At 44.0% G+C, this 25,136-nt stretch overlaps 1 protein-coding gene across 1 annotated transcript in view; it reads right to left on the bottom strand.

Annotated features, from left to right (window-relative positions):
- The window catches only part of NADSYN1 (NAD synthetase 1), a 67,449-nt gene extending 42,647 nt beyond the window's left edge, over window positions 1–24,802 (bottom strand). The window contains exons 1-9 of the mRNA XM_068261249.1: window positions 24,603–24,802; window positions 15,263–15,323; window positions 12,171–12,287; window positions 11,118–11,171; window positions 8,833–8,922; window positions 6,893–6,944; window positions 5,049–5,137; window positions 3,480–3,597; window positions 1,281–1,412 (exon numbers count right to left, since the gene is read on the bottom strand). Coding sequence (XP_068117350.1) covers window positions 1,281–1,412; window positions 3,480–3,597; window positions 5,049–5,137; window positions 6,893–6,944; window positions 8,833–8,922; window positions 11,118–11,171; window positions 12,171–12,287; window positions 15,263–15,323; window positions 24,603–24,798 — 909 coding nt within the window. The 5' untranslated portion in view covers window positions 24,799–24,802. The remainder of the gene's footprint in view (window positions 1–1,280; window positions 1,413–3,479; window positions 3,598–5,048; window positions 5,138–6,892; window positions 6,945–8,832; window positions 8,923–11,117; window positions 11,172–12,170; window positions 12,288–15,262; window positions 15,324–24,602) is intronic.
- Between the last annotated feature and the right edge of the window lie 334 nt (window positions 24,803–25,136).

Here is a 25,136-nt window from a genome sequence, read left to right as displayed (position 1 = left end):
ACACAGTTCAGAAAAGCTCATTAGAAGATGTTAATATATAATAAAAAGCAGTTTGAATAAAATGCAATGGCAGCTTTCAGGGTACGATAAACTACACTTTGGAACCTTGTAATTTGTAAACAGACAATATTACTTGTGCAGAACTTCAACACTGGCCCTAAGGCCAAACAGCGCCCAGTGCTGCTTCATCGTGATGCAGCCATGGGGTGCTACCACACTGTTCTCTATTACTTCAATCAAAGTTTCAGTCAGTCCTGTTAGCCTCAATCAGTATTGTCCAGCCAGCCCAGTCCTGTCAGTCTCAGTCCAGCGCAGTCCTGTCAGTCTAGTCTGTCCTGTTCCAGTCCGTCCTATCCAAGCAGTCAGTCCATCCTGTCCAGTATAGTCCATCCTGTAGAGCACAGTCCATCCTGTCCAGCATAGTCCTTCCTGTCCAGTCAGTCTTGTGACCATCTACTTCTGTCCTGTCCAGCCAGTCCTGTCCCATATATCTCGTTCAACCAGTCCATCCAGTCTATAGTCATTCTCTCCAGTCCGCCCTCTCATTTCCTCTTCCTGTCTCTTCTTCCCTCAATGCAGGGTTTGCCCTCCCGTTCTTCCCGACATGATGGGGCGGTCCTGTGAGGTCGTAACCTGGTGGTCACTAAGCAGTAAAGTAGCCCGTGACTAGGAGGTGAGACCCTATTATGCCTTGTGGGCTGCTCTTGTGAAGACCTGTGATCACTTAAGACTCCATGCCTTGGGAGCACCTGCACCAACCCCCAATGCCGAGGTGAACACGGCCCTGATAGCCACATAGAGGAATACCATTGGGGCCTTCAAGTAAATTAATCCTCATGTCAGATTATAGACATGTTATAGATGACAGCTGTCTCTGCATAGAAATAGAGACTAATCCAGCACAAAAATAGGGACTGTTGGCTTTTGCTACAGAAATGGCTCTGCATAAAAATAGGAACTGCCTGAAGACATCTGTTCAAAAACAGAGATTCTTATTTAGATACATTTACTGCAGTGACTACATAAGCTCATCAAAGGTCAACATGGTCAACCTTTACCTGGTGAGTCCTTCTCCGCCTGGCAATGTGCCGACATATCAGTGTAATGGAGCATGATCAGAGGGAGCTCATTAGTAAAAGTGGCCTTACCACACTCTGCAGAGAGAACTGGTGATCCTTTACCTGGTGAGTCCTGCTCTACCCACCAATGTGCCGACATACCGGCATCATGTAGCCTTCTCAGAGGAAGCACATTATTAATGTTGGTTAAAGTGGCCTTACCACACTCTCCAGAGAGAACTGGGCGCCTTGTGCCACAATTTCTCCGTTGATGGATATCATGGCACAGCCGTCAAAGTACAACCGGTCGCTGTCACAGCCTCGGAGGTTGGAGAGCAGATAGATCCCACCGTTCTGTAAAACATGATAATAACACAACAAAACAATAGTACAACCAGGTGGAGGAATCATCATCTGAAAACAACTATCCTCGCGTGTATAATCTGGTGCCGGACGGCTCACGCCTGCGCAACACCATGGAGCTTCTCAGCCTCAGGGGAAGAAGCTGAGTCTCATCTCCGTACTGGGCAGGCATGAGCTATTCTAACAGCAAACCCTTACTGAGGAGCTATGGAGGGTTCCCAGCGCTGGAACAGCAAGATGGAGGGGGATGGGAGAAACATCTGGATTATCCAGCGGTCTCCCTCTACTGGAAGATAACAGCAGATGAGTTTGAGTAAATCTACAGCCGTTCTGCAGGAATTATTGATCTTTGATGACCTCCAGCCTAAGGGTGACAATATTGCCTGGACTCCCACTCCAGCTCCTTATTCCCCTGGGTTTATAATATAAGGTGCCATAGCAGGTGATATCACTCCTCTTTGGGTTCCACTGCCATTGCATCGGGGCTTATTCACTTACACATATTGGTAACACTGTTTATAATTGCACTTTATTACCTTGATACTTAATGTAATTTTTTTAGATCACAGCAATATATATATATTTACCCTGCATGTACACAGTATGACCCGGGTCATACTCCTGTATGGGCTTTAAAGCGGATCCGAGATGGAAAACTAACTATAACAAGTATCTTGTCTATATATCTTAAAGTTTAGATAGTTTACACAGCAAATCTAGCTGCAAACAGCTTTAATAGAATAAGTTCCTGTGATACAATGACAGCAGCCATGTTGTTTGTAAACATTACACACAGGCAGGCTTATCTGTATCTTGAGCAAAGAAAACTAACCCTCCTCACTCCTCCCCTCTGCCTCTGAAATCTCTGGCTAGTAATACCTCCTCCTGCCCAGACTGAGCTCCCATAAGCCCTTGCTACTGTCTGAAAGTGCCTTGGCTCTCTGAAAACATGTGGGAGTGGTTTATTTAGTTTATAGGGAATTAGAGTATTAAAACAAAAACAAAAAAGTATTTGGTTTGAGGAATGCCCTATAAATAATAGGAAAGGAACACAATTATGCAATGAGTAAAGCTGGCCTTACACTGGCCCGATTTGCCGCCGTTTCGACAGCAGATTCGATCACTGGGATCGAATCTGCTGCCAATCGATCGTGCTACACGCCGAATTTCGATCCATTTCGTCCGATCTTGTCGATCGCTCCGTGCAGAAAATTACCGTCGATCGCCCGCGGGTAGGGAGCGCGTCGCTAGCGGCGTTCAAGTGCCCGACGACCGACGCAATAGAGAGGCAATACATTACCTGCTCTGCCGGCGCGACTACCCCCGCTGTCACCGCTGCTCCGTGTCCGCGCTGGTCTCCGGCATGCTTCAGTTCCTCCTGCCCGGCAGGAAGTTTAAACAGTAGAGGGCGCTCTACTGTTTAAACTTCCTGCCGGGCAGGAAGAAGTAAAGCATGCCGGGGCCGGAGACCAGAGCGGAGACGGAGCAGCGGTGACCGGGGGCAGTCACGCCAGCGGAGCAGGTAATGTATGCGGGCGGACGGGGGGAGCGGCGGCAGCACCACCACCACAACAGATTGTGAACGGTTTCAGGCTGAAATCGGTTCACAATCTGTTTGCAGTAAAGGCAGCCATACGATCCCGCTCTGATCAGATTCGATCAGAGAGGGATCTATCTGTTGGTCGAAATCTGATGGCAAATCGACCAGTGTATGGCCACCTAAAAAGTTCATCTCGCATCCACTTAAGCCCCTGCTGGAGAGGCTGTTGCCTTGCTACTATTTTTGTAATTACCCCTTATTCTGGTTGGTATGGGCCACTGGTCCTTGTAATGTTTCTAATGTTTTTTACGGTTGAGAGTTGCTACTGGCTATGAATACACCTTTGCATATTTTGAAAACATTTGTATTGAATTGTTGTAAATCATTGATTTATGATATAACAGTGGTGCTTTTTTAAAGGGAATATACTTTCTCCTTTCTGATTGATCTAGCGGCAGACCCATAACCAAACAAAACATATATTCTTTATAAACAGCGGGGCTTTTTCTGCAACTTACTTTGGTAGTTGTGGATTTGACCAGATCTACTCGCAGGTAGGCCTTCCTCAGCTCATGATGACTCCCAGAGGCGTTGGTGAAGATCTCCACACCATCCAGGCCCATGTCAATGTGGGGGCTGCAAGACAGGCCGGGTTATTAACCTTCCTGGCGGTATGATTCCCGCGGCCGCAAGGTTTTTTTAACTTTGTTTTAAGCATGTAGCTAGCGTAGCGCTAGCTAAATGCTTCCTCCCTCCCTGCGGCGTCCCCACCGTACCATCTGATCGCCGCCGGCGCCGCTGCCCATAAGGAAATCCCAGTCTAAACGGGATTTCTTAGAGGGCTCCCCCCCCGTCGCCATGGCGACGAACGGAGTGACGTCATCGATGTCGTGATGTCACAGGGAGTCCCGATCCACCCCATAGCGTAGCCTGGCGGCGATTGGCCAGGCTGCGCAAGGGGTATGCGGGGGGGGGGCCCTGTATTGCGGCGGGTAGTGGCGGATCGGTGGCGATTGGACTAAACACGCAGCTAGCAAAGTGAAAAAAAAAATTATGCAAATCGGCCCAGCAGAGCCTGAGAAATCCTCCGCGGCGGCTTACCCAGTGTCCAGCACGGGGTTACCACTAAGGAGGTTAATGCACAGATCAAAGAATAGCATTATGTAGCTTCCTCACAAGCGGACATGGAAAATGGGCGTCTGGTAATTTCAGCACTGGATGAAGCTGATAGTAGACTATAACAGGTACTGTATGTTATTGACAGTCTACTATCAACTTCACTAACCCCTTACTTTACCCCTACCTATGACTAACACTAACAACCCCCCAACCAACACCTACCCCGCCTACACTGTTACTGCCAAACCACCGCCTGCTGTGCCTGTACCCCCTGAACCGTAAGTAACCCCCACTCCACCCCCAAGAGCCCATTGTCACTGGTAAACCACCACCCACTGTAGCCAGTTATAGGTAACCCACCCCCCGGCACTCAGCCATATTCTAGCCATTGTAACTGCCAAACCACTTCCCGCTGTAGCCAAACCCCCATACTATACTACTATCTGCTACTAAATATCTGCTGCTTTTTTTCCAAATCCTGACCAAAGACTAGGAACTCAATACAGGCAGCTGCAGCAGATGGTGAAGGAACCTGAGGGTGGAATAGGGGCGTGGCAGTAACAGGAAAGCTGAATTAGAGAGAATCGAACCTTCGTTATAGGCAGACCTATTTACCTTAAGATGGCCACTAACGGTCCAATTTCTAGCGAAAAATCGTTTGAGCGATCAGAAATTCTGATCGGATTGGTTGTAAATAATCTCAGTTGATGGGCACAATCGATAATGAACGATTATAAAAACAATCGTCCGACTGAATTTTCGTCAAACCAAAATTTGGATTTTCTTGTTGGTCGTGATACATAGGAAGCAATGATTGGATAGTTGATGGTGTAGTGAACGATTTTTCGTCCGATCAGAATTTCTGATCGCTTCAACGATTTTTTGCTAGAAATTGGACCGTTAGTGGCCAGCTTTATAGAAAGTTCCTCAAATTGCAACTGTTCAGATTTAACTACATTTCCCGTTACCTGTTTGGTGCCCACAGCTCTTCACAGATTTCGGATCCCAGGCAGGTGTCTCTTGTTGCCAGAACTGCATCGCCAAATGGTACTGTTTCCTGCAGAGGAAAATGCCCAAAACGTATGAGTATTTGGATGAAATGTCCTGCAATGCCCTAGAGAGCCTATATGTGCTGAAAATGTTATTTCACTGAGAAGAGAGTGCTTACAATAACTTACAGCGGTATTACACTCTGACATAATATTCAATAAAATGTGTTATCCTACTTTTTAGATCCCATACAGTTACCATATCTGCTTTTGTGCACAAACACAGGTGAAACTCGAAAAATTAGAATATCGTGCAAAAGTCAATGTATTTCAGTAATTCAACGTGAAACTAATACATGAAAGACACATTACAGTACATGCAAAGCGAGATATTTCAAGCCTTTACTTGTTATAATTTTGATGATTATGGTTACAGCTTATGAGAACCCCAGAATCTCAGCCCATTAGAATATTGTGAAATGTTCAATATTCTAGACTCAAAGTGTCCGACTCTACTCAGCTAATTCATCCCAAACACCTACAAAGGGATCCTGAGTCTTTAAATCAGGGGTCTCAAACTCGCGGCCCGCGGGCCATTTGCGGCCCTCGATACAATATTTTGTGGCCCGCGCCGGCAAAAGCTTCCTTATAGTTCGCTTCGGTGCTCCCAAGTAATTCACCGCATCCCCGCCGCTAAACGAGGGCTGCAGAGCCCCCAAATCGCCCGGGGGGCAATCCGTCGGCATTTCCTGGAAGGGGCAGAGCTTTCAGCTTCAGCTCTGCCCCTCCTAACGTCAATCGCGGCGCATCGCTGGCTCTGCCCGCCCCTCTCATTCTTCCTTCACAGAGAGGGGCGGGGAGAGGCGGTGATGCGCCGCGATTGAAGTCAGTTTTTGCTGATTGACTTTTTTTGTGAAATCCGTTATGCGGCCCAGCCTCATCCTGACTTTGCCTCCTGCGGTCCCCAGGTAAATTGAGTTTGAGACCCCTGCTTTAAATGGTCTCTCAGTCTGGTTCAGAATAAATTAACTTTTGAATGATATTCTAATTTTTCCAATCTATATTATTGTCCACTTACAAATTACAAGTTCCCACAATACAGTTTATCTGTTCTGAAAGCTACTATTACATTTTATTGCATAGCTGCTGTATTTATATATTATAATGTGTCTAGTGAGATTTCTCTCCTGTTCTTTTCCTTTTGCTAACCTTGCCAGGTGAAGCACTGCCACAAAAGTGTACTAATTGTGGCTGATAAGAAAAGATAATTTTTTTTTTTTGGTAGTAAGTTTTATGCTGTAAATAATCTTTTAGAGCAAAGAAGAAATGCTGGATTTCATTCCACATTAAACTGTGTCTCTGATCAATCATGCATTATAGCTCTGATAATAGTTCTGTTGTCACTCCTCTTGTTTACATTACTAAATGACTCATCACTAGCCAGGACTCAGCACATACTGAAGTGCTGACAGTATCCGCGCAGGGGGGATAAGGAGCGGAGATGGATCACTTACATGCAGGGAGGGAAGAAGGACACAAACCTATTAGACAGCCGCCGGGAGTCTTGGGTGCAGGATACAGCCGATATAAGGCTTATCCTGCTCCTGCACAAGTCCTGGTGGCGTTACTTACTATTCCCCCTCCAGGCTGCCATGGATAGTGGGGGAAAGATGTAATTGGGCTTCCAGCGATTGCTGGTGGTGGAATTATGCAGTTTTTATCATAATTTTTGCTCTGTCTTTTGACGGCATCCAAATTACTCGCTGAGCACCACTATAGCCGTCATTCCTAAAAACAAACAGATACATAGAAAACACTCCCACCTGTCCGGTGATTTCCTGAATAGTTCTTGGGAGAAAGTGTTCCTCGACTTCTCTATGTGGGGAGAGCAGCACAGATTAGTCTTTATAACAGTTTTTAATTTGTAAGCAGAACATTAAAGGGGAACGTCAGCCTAAACAAACATACTGTCATTAAGTTACATTAGTTATGTTAATTAAGATAGATAGATAGATAGATAGATAGATAGATAGATAGATAGATAGATAGATAGATAATATAATTTCTTGTCCACCCTGTTTTAAAAGAACAGGCAAATGTTTGTGATTTCATGGGGGCAGCCATCTTTTTGTTTGAAAGGAGGTGACAGGGAGCATGAGACACAGTTCCAACTGTCCTGTGTGCTGACCACCCCTCCCAGTTAATGAGAACAATAACATCAGAAATCCCATCATGCTTTGCACAGCATCAGGGGAAAAATGCCCCAGGCAGTTTTCTTCTGTGCAGCTAAAAATGAGGCTTGGGTGAGAAAAACAAAGTTCTGATGCTGTAAACTGTTAAAGAAACACCAGGCCTTTCCAGTGCTGCCGAGTAGTTTTTTAGTCTGAAGGTTCACTTTAACAACAAACTAGCACACACTGTGGACTGCGGGGTCGTTACTCTGCATATTACGTCACGGTCATGTGGGTAGATGGATGATTCACACCCTCAGCTGTGGCATTGTACCTTCTGGGCGGTCTTAGGCAGCTGTAAGCGTTTGGTGTGGGTGGTCTCCTGGATTGAACATCTAGCTGTGTGACCGCTGCCTACCAAACATGGTCTGCAGCGGTTTCTAGAAGGCTTAAAGGACACCTGAAGTGAAAGGGATATGGAGGCTGCCATATTTATTTCCTATTAAGCAATACCAGTTGCCTGGCAGCCCTGCTGGTCTCTCTGGCTGCAGTAGTGTCTGAATCACACACCTGAAACAAGCATGCAGCTAATCTTGTCAATAATGTCAGAAGCACCTGATCTGCTGCATGCATGTTCAGGGGCTGTGGCTAAAAGTATTAGAGGCAGAGGATCAGCAGGATGGCCAGGCAACTGGTATTGCTTAAAGAGACTCTGTAACAAAAAAAGTTCCCCTGGGGGGTACTCACCTTGGGAGGGGTCCAAATGAGGCTTCCCCCTCCCCTGTAGCTGCAGGCAGTCCAGTGCTGGCTCCCCCGAAGTGTCCCGGAATCTTCCCTCGACAAGCCTGGCAAGCGCTGATTTATTTACCTTTCCTGGCTCCAGCGGGGGCGCTATTGAGGCTCTCCGCACGGAGATGGGTGAACATACCCGATCTCTGTCGGGTCCGCTCTACTATGCAGGCGAAGGAGACTTGCAGGAGACTTGTGCCTGTGCAGTAGAGCGGCCCGACAGCGATCGGCTATTTCCGCCTATCTCCGAGCGGAGAGCCGATACTGCGCCTGCGCTGGAGCCGGGAAAGTAAATATTTACATCCCTCTGTTCGGAGGGGCACAGCGAGACCGGCGTGGGACACAGGAGGACGGGGGGGGGGGAGCCTTGATAGGATCCGGAGGCTTCCTGCACCCGAGGTGAGTACCCGCCCAGGGAAGGTTTTTTTTAGTTACAGGTTTTCTTTAAAAAGGAAATAAATATGGCGGCCTCCATATCCCTCTCGCCTCAGTTGTCCTTTAACTGCGCCGGGTGCCGCCCACTCAAACACGTGTTTACAAATGCTGTCGTTCAGTCGCATTACTTAGATAAGAAACGGTGGGGCGACATGGCACCTCGTGGTGAATCGGGGTCCGTCGGGATAACACAGTAGACCCCTTGCATTAACAGGGTAATATGCATGCTTACGTTGGCAGTGAGGCACACTTTTCAGTACTAAATGCTTCACCACAGGGTTGCAATGCGACTTTTCTGAAATGTTGTGGTGCAATTCAGCACGTACTCTAAATAGTGTAAATGGAGTCATCAAAAAATACCCTCATACCTCAGTTTAGTCCACGGCGTGAACCAACGCAACTCACGGTAATTACCGGCATTCGCCATCACCGTTTTTGGCCGGATCAGAAGAATTTTCCTTTAAAAACAAAAAAAATAGCATTTGAATGTACAATTCATTTACCGTAGCCATTGAAGAAATACAATTTTATAAATCTGCCAAAATATTCTAGTTATACTTCCATGCTTATTGATAGAACTGTCTGTAGATATAACGCTACATATAGAGACCTCGGAGTCTGCAGATGTCGTTGGAATACCGCGTAAACACATGAGATAAAACCCTTTGGAAATGAGAGATCAGTGACTGAGCTGCGGATAATCATTATAAAATAGGCCTATAACGATAGCGATGAAAGATATTCGTCTCAAACGTTCAAATCCATCCCGGCAGATCGTCTGTCAATGTCCTGAGCAGGACAGTAAAATGGGCAAATGAGCTTACCTGGGGCTTCCTCCAGCCCCTCTTAGGCCTTGGTCACATTGCTTTCCGTTCGCGTGGCCGTTAGCGCTGGGTGATTTTTGACGCGTCTTTTTTTTACGATTTCTGGCGCTTGGGTGGGCGATTCGTTTTTGTGCTAAGCGGTTTTCTAAGCGGTTTTCCCCGAGCGGTATTGTAATTCACTCCCTGACATTAGTCAGGAACAGAAGTGAACTCTCTGACCCGGAAAACAATAAATACAATGTATTTATTCTTAAGAACGCAATCAGTGAACAAAGCGATTTTGTGAGCCTTTTAGGTTTCTCCTATACTTTCCATTGAGGCGGCCAAACTGGGCAATGCATCGCTTTGCCGACCGCACAGCGCACGATCCGCGCTAATATCAACCTTGTCATAGACATTCATTGCACAAACGTTGGTGGTCGATTTTAAAAATCGCCCGCATATATAAAAAACGCCGAAAACGCCTACAGAGTGAAAGAGCGTCTGTGAGCTCCCTTGGCGTTCTCCAGGCTCCCTTCGTCCTTTCCCCGGCGGTTCCGATAGAGTGAGGACTGTTAGTGAAGTAGTGCGCAACTGTGCATGCGCACCTGGGGGAAGAGCGGAGGGAGCGCACAGACTACGAGGAGCTAGAGGAGGAATCCCCAGGTAAGTTTATTTGGTCATTTACTGTCCTGTTCAGGTTCCCTTTAAGCAAAGTCTGTATGAGATTGTGAGATATTTTTTACCTCCGTGTGCAGCGCATGTTTGAAAAAGAAGGCAATAAATAGACTACAAAAGCACTTCTCGAGTCTTCGCATGTCTGTTGCTCTGCAGGTGTATATCATTGATAGAAAGATCTGTTGTTCAGAAAGAAGATACTTACCTCTGGAGATCGCCCAGAAGCTCCCCCCGTCTCCCTCTGCCTAACCGATCCAGCGCCGTCTCCTACTGAAGCTCGCCGCACCGGCCTGCGCAGTACGGAGTCACGCGGCTCAGCTCATTCTGCTGAACTCCGAGCAGGTCTGTGCTGCTGCGCATGCATGAACAGTGTTGTGGAGGGGGATGGGGGGGGGGGAGCAGTGCTGGGAAGGCACAGCGGAGGGTAGAGGAAGCTTATGGCTTTCCTTGATTAAGGTAAAGACCCTAATTGGCCACTTTTTCCCTACAGATTTCCTTTTAAATAACTTTTCAGCGATCTGAATATTTTCTTGCTTTCTGGTGGCCTAAAAGCCATTTTATTGATTAGATGTTAAAGAAGACGTGACACCCATACTTAGCTAGAAATAAAAACCACATATATAAGTAGATGCATACTAGTTCTATTTACATAACAGATGTATTGCACTGTCCACATTATGATTCCTGTGAATGTTATAAAGGAAAAGCAGAGAATCATATTCTAGGCAGTTTCCATCTTGGTTACCTTTGAATGAAGCTAATCCTGACATCATTTCCTCCTTCACTCTTTTTTCTCCTCTTGCTAATTGTGTATTTGTTACCGCCCTCCTCCCAGAGTCTTCAGACACTCCCACTGATGTTTATACTAGGAAATGCATTCTTATGTCATAAGAAGGAGGGGAAATAAAGGGAAGAGAATGAATATATTGTAGATAAAAAGACCCCCCAGCATGCAACTGTTTGGCAATGGCAATTAAAGGGCCAGTATAACTCCAAACCATAACAGCAGAAAAAGTTTTGAAAGTTTTGAAAGAAGGGTTAGCCTCTTTATCACTGTATATACTCAGTTGCTGTTGAAACTTGATTTTTATGGTGACAATCCCACTCTATTTCCTAGGAGAAAAAGTTATTTGAGTAACGGCCAATGAGTAAAAAAAAGCAAAATGACTTACTTGTTGAGGAAGATCACCCGGCAATTGTATCGGACGTTCTTGTGCAGCACTGGCCTGCAAAGCAAATGAAACAGACAAGAGAAGAATAAAGTCAAACATAAAGATATTTTGAGGATTCTTTCAAACTGTAGGGTTCATTCAAGTTATACGCAGAGTATGGAAAGTGGGGAACCACTAGACACCAGGGAAGCCAAATGGGGAGGGGGAACCACTAGACACCAGGGAACCCATATGGGGAGGGGAACCACTAAACACCAGGGAAGCCACATGGGGAGGGGGAATCAGTAGACACCAGGGAAGCCAAATGGGGAGGGGGAACCACTAGACACCAGGGAACCCATATGGGGAGGGGAACCACTAAACACCAGGGAAGCCACATGGGGAGGGGGAATCAGTAGACACCAGGGAAGCCAAATGCGGAGGGGGAACCACTAAAAACCAGGGAACTGTTTTGGGTGGGTGGGAGGACCACTAGAAACCAGGGAACTGCATAGGGGAGGGGCCGCGACACATACAGGGGCGTGTCTTAGTGTCCCTTCTTTCCTGGCTCCAAGAGTTGGACAGTATGTATACTCATCAGATGTGATCTGCGCATACACAGTAGAGAAGCACTGATACACAAGCTATTTTTTGTCAGTTGCAGGGTTACTTTCTATCAAATCAAGTGCAATGCATCACTTGTTGCTGGGTAGACTTCACTAATGATTTCTCAACTCAACCCAAACTTCTGTGCATGGCTTCTCAATCACAGAGCTGTGGCCAGATAGGCTTCCCTGATCACTTCCTGGAATCTGTACACAGCAGTCAGACGGACCCACAGCAGGCGGTTCACTGCTTACGAGCTTGAGAGCGCTAACAACCAGGGAAAGAGAGTTTCAAACCTCAAATATGTATACAGTAAATGACAGCTTTGCTTTCTGGTGGCTTTTATTCTCTAAGTACGGCCATCCTCTAATATTTACACAGCTTAGGGCTTCTCACATTGTGGTGTTTGGTAATAACACAAATCAGGAAGGTTTTGGGGAAACAGTGGACTCCATACTACATACTTACATCCCCACATCGCAGATGATGTCGGTGGTCTCGGAGGACTCCAGCAACTTCTCCAGAACTTGAAATGAATGCAGAATGGTGTCTGACTCGAAGAAATGGTCCGAACATCCATAGCCACTGCATGGAAAGGAATTCAGACAGAAACAGAGTCACATCCAGACACACATCCTGTCAGAGGCCAGTACCTGTAAACCTCCCAAAATGTCATACTCTCTACATATATGTACTCCTTTAACACTTTGTTTCATATAGCAGAGAGGAGGAGGGGAGAGGAGCTAGAAAGAATGGGGAAGGAGGAAGGGAGTGGTGGAGAGGAAGCTGGATGGGAGGGAGAAAGGAAGGGAGAGAAAGCAGAGGAAGGGAGGAAATAGAGAAGGAAAGGGAGAGAGGAAATGAGGAGAGGGAAGAGCAATGGGAAAGGGAGTAAAAGAGGGGGGAATAAAGGGAAGGGAAAGGGAGGGGAGGAAGGAAAGACAAATGGGAGGGGAAGACGGGGGGGGGGGGGGGAGGGGAAGACGGGGGGGGGGGGGGGAATAGGTGAGTAATGCGGGGAATACACAACTCAATTCTGAGTCATTTAGATGGCCACGTTTCCCCACTCGATTCTGCATTGAGGACAATGGAAAAAGATAAGAAAAACAAGCGGAAGATAAGAGAACCGCCTGCAGAATCGAACAGGGAATCGATTGAGCGGGAGAATTGCCCAGCATACGAGAGAAATCTGGAAAAGGGGAAGGGAGAAGATAAGGAAATGGGGGAAAAGAAGAGCATGCTCAGTTCAGATGGGCTTATTCACAGCCCGGTGACCTCGTGGGACATTGCGGGGAAAAAGGTCCCCCCGGGGTAAACTTACCTGTCCGGCCAGAACTGCTCCTTCGGTCTCGTGCTCCCATCTTCATCCCCACCGGTCAACTCTTCTCAGGCACCCGGCAACATGAACGTGTGCGCGGCAGAATCTGGTTAGAGAAGGATATATTCCCTCCAGACGCAGCTCATAGACATTCAATGAATTTCAGATGGAATCTATTGAATATCTATTGAGCTTCAAGCGTTCTACTGCTCGACGCAATGCAACACTACAGTTTGTTGCTCTACCGCCACTACTCCCCCTCCCCCATCCCTGATCAATCAAAATTTGATGTCTAGTCTGATCAATTACCTTTATCAATTTTGGCTTAAAATCGATGTAAATTACAATCGGGTGGGTATGTTTGGGCATTGATTACCAGTAGATTAGATCAGTGGTGAAAAGATTACAAAGCGACCAGGTCTCCTCCTACAAAAAGGAATACTGATAACAGTATGTTTTTCTGACTTTAGACACTGGAGACCTCTGTCAATATGTTACGCTTGCTTTATAACTGCGAGTCAAACATTTGCAAGCTGGCAACAACGTCCAGAACAAACTGCCTTATCTTCAGCTCTGGGAAACTTTGACCCAACGCCAGCAAAGCTCAGACACCCGGGAGCAAAGACAGTCATGTATGCTGTGCCTAGGAGGAGGGGGCGGTGGGGATGGGGGAAGATGCGGGGGGGGGGGGGGGGCAGGAGGAGAAGCAGCATTCTCCAACCACACACAAGAACAAAGAGATTAGCTTCAACATTCTTATACAACCAATTTCTTGTTGACATCCTCTGCGGGGCGCAGAAAATGGGAGAAGTACAAACAGACATCAGACTGTCAGCCGAAGCGATCAGGAACAGTTGTGATGTGGTTATGGCCACACACTGTCAGGAAATAATAATGGATCAGACGTTCAATCAGTAAAACCATTAAAGGATACCACAACTGACATGTGACATGATGAGATAGACATGGGTATGTACAGTGCCTAGCACACAAATAACTATGCTGTGTTCCTTTTGTTCTTTCTCTGCCTGAAAGAGGTAAATATCAGGTATGTAAATGGCTGACTCAGTCCTGACTCAGACAGGAAGTGACTACAGTGTGACCTTCACTGATAAGAAATTCCAATTATAAAACACTTTCCTAGCAGAAAATGGTTTCTGAGAGCAAGAAAGAGATAGAAAGTGGAATTTCTTATGAGTGAGGGTCACACTGTCACTTCCTGTCTGAGTCAGGACTGAGTCAGCCACTTACATACCTGATATTTAACTCTTTCAGGCAGAGAAAGAAAAGAAGTAACACAGCCTAGTTATTTGTGTGCTAGGCACTGTACATGCACATGTCTATCTCATCATGTCACACGTCACCTCAGGTATCCATTAAAGGAGGACATCTGAACTGAGAGTGATATGGAGGCTGGTCTATTTATTTCCTTCAAAGCAATACCAGTTGCCTGGCAGCCCTGCTGATCCTCTGCCACTCGAAAAATACACAATGAGTTTTTTCGGCAAATTTACAGGCCGATTGATCTTCCAATCATTTTTCTGATCAATTTCCATTCACTTCTATGAGAAAATCGATCAGAAAAACTATCAAAATCAGATCGGACCTGTTGGAAATGATCTATGAAGCCATCTATCTGCCAAAAAAAACCTCATCCTGTATTCCCAGCATAGCCATAGACCCTGAACAAGCATATGCAGATCAGATCTGACAAGATTAGCTGCATGCTTGTTTCTCATGTGTGATTCAGACACTACTGCAGCCAAAGGGATCAGCAGGGCTGCCAGGAAACTGGCATTGTTTAACAGGAAATAATCATAGCAGCCTCAATATCGCTGTCACTTCAGGTGTCAAATTGAACGAAGCATTTTAATTATTGATTCGACATTGCTATCTTGATTGAGCATTGATTGGGAAAGGCCTGAGGTTCTTGTGGACGGAGGGGGTTCAGATGGGGGAGGGGGATTAGCAGCACATAATTGACACCCGCATAGCTTTATGCTTCATCAAAAGGTACAAAGCTAACAGTGCCAACTGCACTGCAATCCATAATCTAACAAAATGCTGAGTCATGGATGATGGAATAATGACCAATATCGGTCAGCTATCGATTGATCACCTGACATGATGGTGATCTGATGGTGTATGGTAGCCTTTTGTCCCGTCTGGAATAGTTGTATCTTTGTGGGGTTATTTTTACACAGATGGGAAGTGTGAGAAACGCAAGTATCTGATATCTTACCATATTTCTAACTCGGGACCGAGGCGATAGCGAGCGCCCTTCTCTTTGGCAATCCCGATACCTGGGAATGGAAAGACATAAATTGTATGTCAGATACAACTCTTATGATTTTACCCCAATTCAATATGGCTGTACTGAAAAAAAAATGTTTGTTTACGATCGAGAAATCTGATCTAATTTACTGGGGTTTTGTTGTTGTTGTTTTTGAGATTGGATGTGTTGGAAAATTCATCCCAACTTTACCAAGAATTGTCTGGTGTGTGACGGATTCTCCAATTGTATTCAGCCAGAATAAATAAATACATACATATTCAGAAAAATAAATAAATATTCAGAAAAAATAAATATGCAGAGCATAGCAAACTTTATTTGGCGTTTGTATAAACAACAGAAAGGACAGAATAATGAAAGAGTGTGTGTGTATTAGGCCCGGTTCACATTAGCGGTTTCCATCCGGAATCGCCGTGCCGGAGCCGGACCGCATGCAGAACGGATGGAACGGACGCACGGCATAGCAATGAAAGCCTATGCGTCCGTTCACATGCGTCCGTTTCGTCCGGACCGGATCCGGACTCCGGCATAAGACCCAACATGTGCTATTTTTTGGTCTGGCTCCTCCGGCAGCCGTATCCGGGGCGGAGCCGGACTGCACCATCCGGCCAATACAAACCAATGAGAACCGGAGAGCGCACAACACACTGGCTATAAAATCCGGATGTTCTACCCCACTTCCTATGCGTATTGTAGCGGCGATTTTGGATGGGGACACATGGGCAAGCATTTTGGAGTGGAGCAGCAGTGACTTTTAACGTGCTGGAGATGTTGGCAGCATGTCGGAGGTGGAGGTGAGTGCTAAACAGCGGAGGGCATGATTCCACAGGTCCACCTTCTGCTCCCCTCCCAGACCCCAACATTTTTATTCTATTTCTACTATCTTTTGCCAAACGGATCTGGATCGCATCCTGATGAACACCTGATGCAACCTGACCGGATCCGGATCGGATCCGGATCAGAACCGTACGGTTCCGATCCGGTCCGGATCCGGTCAGGTCATCCGGTCCGTTTGGCAGAGAACCGCAAGTGTGAACCGGGCCTTACTGTGTGTTGGACTGACCTGTATATAAACAGATATACTGTGTGTGTATATTATACATATTTACAGCCTTTCACATCCACATTACTAGTGCAGCACCTGCTACAAGAATGAGAGCAGAACACCAGGAAATACAAAGGGATAAATAAGACACGTTAGGTGAAGATACACCCATCAGCCAAATCATTAAAACTACCCGAGCCTCCAACACACAGACGATGGTTGTTTCCCTTGAGGCCGTTTAACACTGGATGTTTGCAATGCGATCACCGCACCACAGAAATGAGGCTTCATGATATGACCCACGGTGTGGCGACAGAGTCATATGCATAGCCCCGCCCCCAGTTACTGCTCAAGAAGTATATCACTAGGATTCCCGTAGGTTGATATTTATTTATTTTAGTATTTATATAGCACTGACATCTTCTGCAGCACATTACAGAGTACATAGTCATGTCACTGACTGTCCTCAGAGGAGCTCACAATCTAATCCTACCATAGTCATAGCCTAATGTCCTACCATATTATTATTATGTATTTATATAGCACTGACATCTTCTGCAGCACATTACAGAGTACATAGTCATGTCACTGACTGTACTCAGAGGAGCTCACAATCTAATCCTACCATAGTCATAGTCTAATGTCCTACCATATTATTATTATGTATTTATATAGCACTGACATCTTCTGCAGCACATTACAGAGTACATAGTCATGTCACTGACTGTCCTCAGAGGAGCTCACACTCTAATCCTACCATAGCCATAGTCTAATGTCCTACCATATTATTATTATGTATTTATATAGCACTGACATCTTCTGCAGCACATTACAGAGTACATAGTCATGTCACTGACTGTCCTCAGAGGAGCTCACAATCTAATCCTACCATAGTCATAGCCTAATGTCCTACCATATTATTATTATGTATTTATATAGCACTGACATCTTCTGCAGCACATTACAGAGTACATAGTCATGTCACTGACTGTACTCAGAGGAGCTCACACTCTAATCCTACCATAGTCATAGTCTAATGTCCTACCATATTATTATTATGTATTTATATAGCACTGACATCTCCTGCAGCACATTACAGAGTACATAGTCATGTCACTGACTGTCCTTAGAGGAGCTCACACTCTAATCCTACCATAGTCATAGTGTAATGTCCTACCATATTATTATTATGTATTTATATAGCACATGACATCTCCTGCAGCACATTACAGAGTACATAGTCCTGTCACTGACTGTCCTCAGAGGAGCTCACACTCTAATCCTACCATAGTCATAGTCTAATGTCCTACCATATTATTATTATGTATTTATATAGCACTGACATCTTCTGCAGCACATTACAGAGTACTTAGTCATGTCACTAACTGTCCTCAGAGGAGCTCACACTCTAATCCTACCATAGTCATAGTCTAATGTCCCACCATATTATTATTATGTATTTATATAGCACTGACATCTTCTGCAGCACATTACAGAGTACATAGTCATGTCACTGACTGTCCTCAGAGGAGCTCACACTCTAATCCTACCATAGTCATAGTCTAATGTCCTACCATATTATTATTATGTATTTATATAGCACTGACATCTCCTGCAGCACATTACAGAGAACATAGTCATGTCACTGACTGTCCTTAGAGGAGCTCACACTCTAATCCTACCATAGTCATAGTGTAATGTCCTACCATATTATTATTATGTATTTATATAGCACATGACATCTCCTGCAGCACATTACAGAGTACATAGTCATGTCACTGACTGTCCTCAGAGGAGCTCACACTCTAATCCTACCATAGTCATAGTGTAATGTCCTACCATATTATTATTATGTATTTATATAGCACTGACATCCTCTGTAGCACATTACAGAGTACATAGTCCTGTCACTGACTGTCCTCAGAGGAGCTCACACTCTAATCCTACCATAGTCATAGTCTAATGTCCTACCATATTATTATTATGTATTTATATAGCACTGACATCTTCTGCAGCACATTACAGAGTACATAGTCATGTCACTGACTGTCCTCAGAGGAGCTCACACTCTAATCCTACCATAGTCATAGTGTAATGTCCTACCATATTATTATTATGTATTTATATAGCACTGACATCTTCTGCAGCACATTACAGAGTACATAGTCATGTCACTGACTGTCCTCAGAGGAGCTCACAATCTAATCCTACCATAGTCATAGTCTAATGTCCTACCATATTATTATTATGTATTTATATAGCACTGACATCTTCTGCAGCACATTACAGAGTACTTAGTCATGTCACTAACTGTCCTCAGAGGAGCTCACACTCTAATCCTACCATAGTCATAGTCTAATGTCCCACCATATTATTATTATGTATTTATATAGCACTGACATCTTCTGCAGCACATTACAGAGTACATAGTCATGTCACTGACTGTCCTCAGAGGAGCTCACACTCTAATCCTACCATAGTCATAGTCTAATGTCCTACCATATTATTATTATGTATTTATATAGCACTGACATCTCCTGCAGCACATTACAGAGTACATAGTCATGTCACTGACTGTCCTTAGAGGAGCTCACACTCTAATCCTACCATAGTCATAGTGTAATGTCCTACCATATTATTATTATGTATTTATATAGCACATGACATCTCCTGCAGCACATTACAGAGTACATAGTCATGTCACTGACTGTCCTCAGAGGAGCTCACACTCTAATCCTACCATAGTCATAGTGTAATGTCCTACCATATTATTATTATGTATTTATATAGCACATGACATCTCCTGCAGCACATTACAGAGTACATAGTCATGTCACTGACTGTCCTCAGAGGAGCTCACACTCTAATCCTACCATAGTCATAGTGTAATGTCCTACCATATTATTATTATGTATTTATATAGCACTGACATCCTCTGTAGCACATTACAGAGTACATAGTCCTGTCACTGACTGTCCTCAGAGGAGCTCACACTCTAATCCTACCATAGTCATAGTCTAATGTCCTACCATATTATTATTATGTATTTATATAGCACTGACATCTTCTGCAGCACATTACAGAGTACTTAGTCATGTCACTAACTGTCCTCAGAGGAGCTCACACTCTAATCCTACCATAGTCATAGTCTAATGTCCCACCATATTATTATTATGTATTTATATAGCACTGACATCTTCTGCAGCACATTACAGAGTACATAGTCATGTCACTGACTGTCCTCAGAGGAGCTCACACTCTAATCCTACCATAGTCATAGTCTAATGTCCTACCATATTATTATTATGTATTTATATAGCACTGACATCTCCTGCAGCACATTACAGAGTACATAGTCATGTCACTGACTGTCCTTAGAGGAGCTCACACTCTAATCCTACCATAGTCATAGTGTAATGTCCTACCATATTATTATTATGTATTTATATAGCACATGACATCTCCTGCAGCACATTACAGAGTACATAGTCATGTCACTGACTGTCCTCAGAGGAGCTCACACTCTAATCCTACCATAGTCATAGTGTAATGTCCTACCATATTATTATTATGTATTTATATAGCACATGACATCTCCTGCAGCACATTACAGAGTACATAGTCATGTCACTGACTGTCCTCAGAGGAGCTCACACTCTAATCCTACCATAGTCATAGTGTAATGTCCTACCATATTATTATTATGTATTTATATAGCACTGACATCCTCTGTAGCACATTACAGAGTACATAGTCCTGTCACTGACTGTCCTCAGAGGAGCTCACACTCTAATCCTACCATAGTCATAGTCTAATGTCCTACCATATTATTATTATGTATTTATATAGCACTGACATCTTCTGCAGCACATTACAGAGTACATAGTCATGTCACTGACTGTCCTCAGAGGAGCTCACACTCTAATCCTACCATAGTCATAGTGTAATGTCCTACCATATTATTATTATGTATTTATATAGCACTGACATCTTCTGCAGCACATTACAGAGTACATAGTCATGTCACTGACTGTCCTCAGAGGAGCTCACAATCTAATCCTACCATAGTCATAGTCTAATGTCCTACCATATTATTATTATGTATTTATATAGCACTGACATCTTCTGCAGCACATTACAGAGTACTTAGTCATGTCACTAACTGTCCTCAGAGGAGCTCACACTCTAATCCTACCATAGTTATAGTCTAATGTCCCACCATATTATTATTATGTATTTATATAGCACTGACATCTTCTGCAGCACATTACAGAGTACATAGTCATGTCACTGACTGTCCTCAGAGGAGCTCACACTCTAATCCTACCATAGTCATAGTCTAATGTCCTACCATATTATTATTATGTATTTATATAGCACTGACATCTCCTGCAGCACATTACAGAGTACATAGTCATGTCACTGACTGTCCTTAGAGGAGCTCACACTCTAATCCTACCATAGTCATAGTGTAATGTCCTACCATATTATTATTATGTATTTATATAGCACATGACATCTCCTGCAGCACATTACAGAGTACATAGTCATGTCACTGACTGTCCTCAGAGGAGCTCACACTCTAATCCTACCATAGTCATAGTGTAATGTCCTACCATATTATTATTATGTATTTATATAGCACTGACATCCTCTGTAGCACTGTACAGAGTACATAGTCATGTTACTGACTGTCCTCAGAGGAGCTCTCACTCTAATCCTACCATAGTCATAGTATAACGTCCTACCATATTATTATTATTATGTATTTATATAGGACTGACATCTTCTGCAGCACTGTACAGAGTACATAGTCATGTCACTGGCTGTCCTCAGAGGAGCTCACACTCTAATCCCACCATAGTCATAGTCTAATGTCCTACCATATTATTATTATGTATTTATATAGCACTGACATCTCCTGCAGCACATTACAGAGTACATAGTCATGTCACTGACTGTCCTCAGAGGAGCTCACACTCTAATCCTACCATAGTCATAGTGTAATGTCCTACCATATTATTATTATGTATTTATATAGCACTGACATCCTCTGTAGCACTGTACAGAGCACATAGTCATGTTACTGACTGTCCTCAGAGGAGCTCTCACTCTAATCCTACCATAGTCATAGTATAACGTCCTACCATATTATTATTATTATGTATTTATATAGCACTGACATCTTCTGCAGCACATTACAGAGTACATAGTCATGTCACTGACTGTCCTCAGAGGAGCTCACACTCTAATCCTACCATAGTCATAGTCTAATGTCCTACCATATTATACCATATTATTATTATGTATTTATATAGCACTGATATCTTCTGCAGCACATTACAGAGTACATAGTCATGTCACTGACTGTCCTCAGAGGAGCTCACACTCTAATCCTACCATAGTCATAGTGTAATGTCCTACCATATTATTATTATGTATTTATATAGCACTGACATCTCCTGCAGCACATTACAGAGCACATAGTCATGTCACTGACTGTCCTCAGAGGAGCTCACAGTCTAATCCTACCATAGTCATAGTCTAATGTCCTACCATATTATTATTATGTATTTATATAGCACTGACATCTTCTGCAGCACATTACAGAGTACATAGTCATGTCACTGACTGTCCTCAGAGGAGCTCACACTCTAATCCTACCATAGTCATAGTCTAATGTCCTACCATATTATTATTATGTATTTATATAGCACTGACATCTCCTGCAGCACATTACTGAGTACATAGTCATGCCACTGACTGTCCTCAGAGGAGCTCACACTCTAATCCTACCATAGTCATAGTCTAATGTCCTACCATATTATTATAATTATGTATTTATATAGCACTGACATCTTCTGCAGCACATTACAGAGTACATAGTCATGTCACTGACTGTCCTCAGAGGAGCTCACACTCTAATTCTACCATAGTCTTAGTCTAATGTCCTACCATATTATTATTATGTATTTATATGGCACTGACATCTTCTGCAGCACATTACAGAGTACATAGTCATGTCACTGACTGTCCTCAGAGGAGCTCACACTCTAATCCTACCATAGTCATAGTCTAACGTCCTACCATATTATTATTGTGTATTTATACAGCACTGACATCTCCTGCAGCACATTACAGAGTACATAGTCATGTCACTGACTGTCCTCAGAGGAGCTTACACTCTAATCCTACCATAGTCATAGTCTAATGCACTACCATATTATTATTATGTATTTATATAGCACTGACATCTTCTGCACCACATTACAGAGTACATAGTCATGTCACTGACTGTCCTGACAGGAGCTCACAATCTAATCCTACCATAGTCATAGTCTAATGTCCTACCATATTATTATTATGTATTTATATGGCACTGACATCTTCTGCAGCACATTACAGAGTACATAGTCATGTCACTGACTGTCCTCAGAGGAGCTTACACTCTAATCCTACCATAGTCATAGTCTAATGCCCTACCATATTATTATTATGTATTTATATAGCACTGACATCTTCTGCAGCACATTACAGAGTACATAGTCATGTCACTGACTGTCCTCAGAGGAGCTCACACTCTAATCCCACCATACTCATAGTCTAATGTCCTACCATATTATTATTATGTATTTATATAGCACTGACATTTATTGCTGCACATTACAGAGTACATAGCCATGTCACTGACTGTCCTCAGAGGAGCTCACACTCTAATCCTACCATAGTCATAGTCTAATGCCCTACCATATTATTATTATGTATTTATATAGCACTGACATCTTCTGCAGCACATTACAGAGTACATAGTCATGTCACTGACTGTCCTCAGAGGAACCTCACAATCTAATCCTACCATAGTCATAGTCTAATGTCCTACCATATTATTATTATGTATTTATATAGCACTGACATCTTCTGCAGCACATTACAGAGTACATAGCAATGTCACTGACTGTCCTCAGAGGAGCTCACAATCTAATCCTACCATAGTCATAGTCTAATGTCCTACCATATTATTATTATGTATTTATATAGCACTGACATCTCCTGCAGCACATTACAGAGTACATAGTCATGTCACTGACTGTCCTCAGAGGAGCACACAATCTAATCCTACCATAGTCCTAGTCTAATGTCCTACCATATTATTATTATGTATTTATATAGCACTGACATCTTCTGCAGCTCATTACAGAGTACATAGTCATGTCACTGACTGTCCTCAGAAGGGCACACAATCTAATCCTACCATAGTCCTAGTCTAATGTCCTACCATATTATTATTATGTATTTATATAGCACTGACATCTTCTGCAGCACATTACAGAGTACATAGTCATGTCACTGACTGTCCTCAGAGGAGCTCACAATCTAATCCTACCATAGTCATAGTCTAATGTCCTACCATATTATTATTGTGTATTTATATAGCACTGACATCTTCTGCAGCACATTACAGAGTACATAGTCATGTCACTGACTGTCCTCAGAGGAGCTCACACTCTAATCCCACCATACTCATAGTCTAATGTCCTACCATATTATTATTATGTATTTATATAGCACTGACATTTATTGCTGCACATTACAGAGTACATAGCCATGTCACTGACTGTCCTCAGAGGAGCTCACACTCTATTCCTACCATAGTCATAGTCTAATGCCCTACCATATTATTATTATGTATTTATATAGCACTGACATCTTCTGCAGCACATTACAGAGTACATAGTCATGTCACTGACTGTCCTCAGAGGAGCTCACAATCTAATCCTACCATAGTCCTAGTCTAATGTCCTACCATATTATTATTATTATGTATTTATATAGCACTGGCATCTTCTGCAGCTCATTACAGAGTACATAGTCATGTCACTGACTGTCCTCAGAGGAGCTCACAATCTAATCCTACCATAGTCCTAGTCTAATGTCCTACCATATTATTATTATGTATTTATATAGCACTGACATCTTCTGCAGCACATTACAGAGTACATAGTCATGTCACTGACTGTCCTCAGAGGAGCTCACAATCTAATCCTACCATAGTCATAGTCTATTTATATAGCAGTGGGAAAGTCTGCAACATAAATACAATGTTTCAATAAAAATAATGAACTGACACAAGGTTGTAACACAGGAGGGAGAAGTAAACACAGTATCAGATGTCAGGACAAGGTGACAGGAGACACGCTGGGAGTTGTGGTTCACCAGGAGCTTGCTGGGCACTCTGTGACTTACTGTGCAATATTCTCTGCAGGTTGCCCTCATAGTCCAGAGCCCACTGGTTGAGGGTGCAGGTGGCCAGTGTCACCTTCCTGCCCATGGTGGCAGCAGCAGGACAGGCAGGGGAACAGCAGGAGCTGTGTGATTGCTGATAGACAGACACAAGAGGGACAGGCTGTGACATCATGGGGACACTTCCTAGGCTGTGCATTCCCCAGCCAGCCTGGCACCTCCTCCATACACATCATCACTTCCTGCCTGCCATGTGCTTCCACTCCCCCTGCAAAGTGCAAACACCACACACTCTGCATCAGCCAGACAGACTCTGCCCTACAGGGGGGATGCAGAGAGCAGCAGATCCCCCCAGCCAGCCTGGCACCTACTCCATACAGATCATCACTTCCTGCCTGCCATGTGCACTGACTGCTTTCACTTTCCCTGCAAAACACTGCAGAGCTGATCCCCATCCAGTACTGCAGCCAGACATGGCCCTGGGGAGGGGGACCCCGGAGAGCAGTAGATCCCCCCAGAGCCTGGATCATCACTTCC

The sequence above is a fragment of the Hyperolius riggenbachi genome, chromosome 11 (assembly GCF_040937935.1).
Source record: "Hyperolius riggenbachi isolate aHypRig1 chromosome 11, aHypRig1.pri, whole genome shotgun sequence".
Lineage (NCBI taxonomy): Eukaryota > Metazoa > Chordata > Amphibia > Anura > Hyperoliidae > Hyperolius > Hyperolius riggenbachi.
The sequence above is the reverse complement of the archived record's forward strand: the minus strand, read 5'-3'. Positions and strand labels throughout refer to the sequence as shown.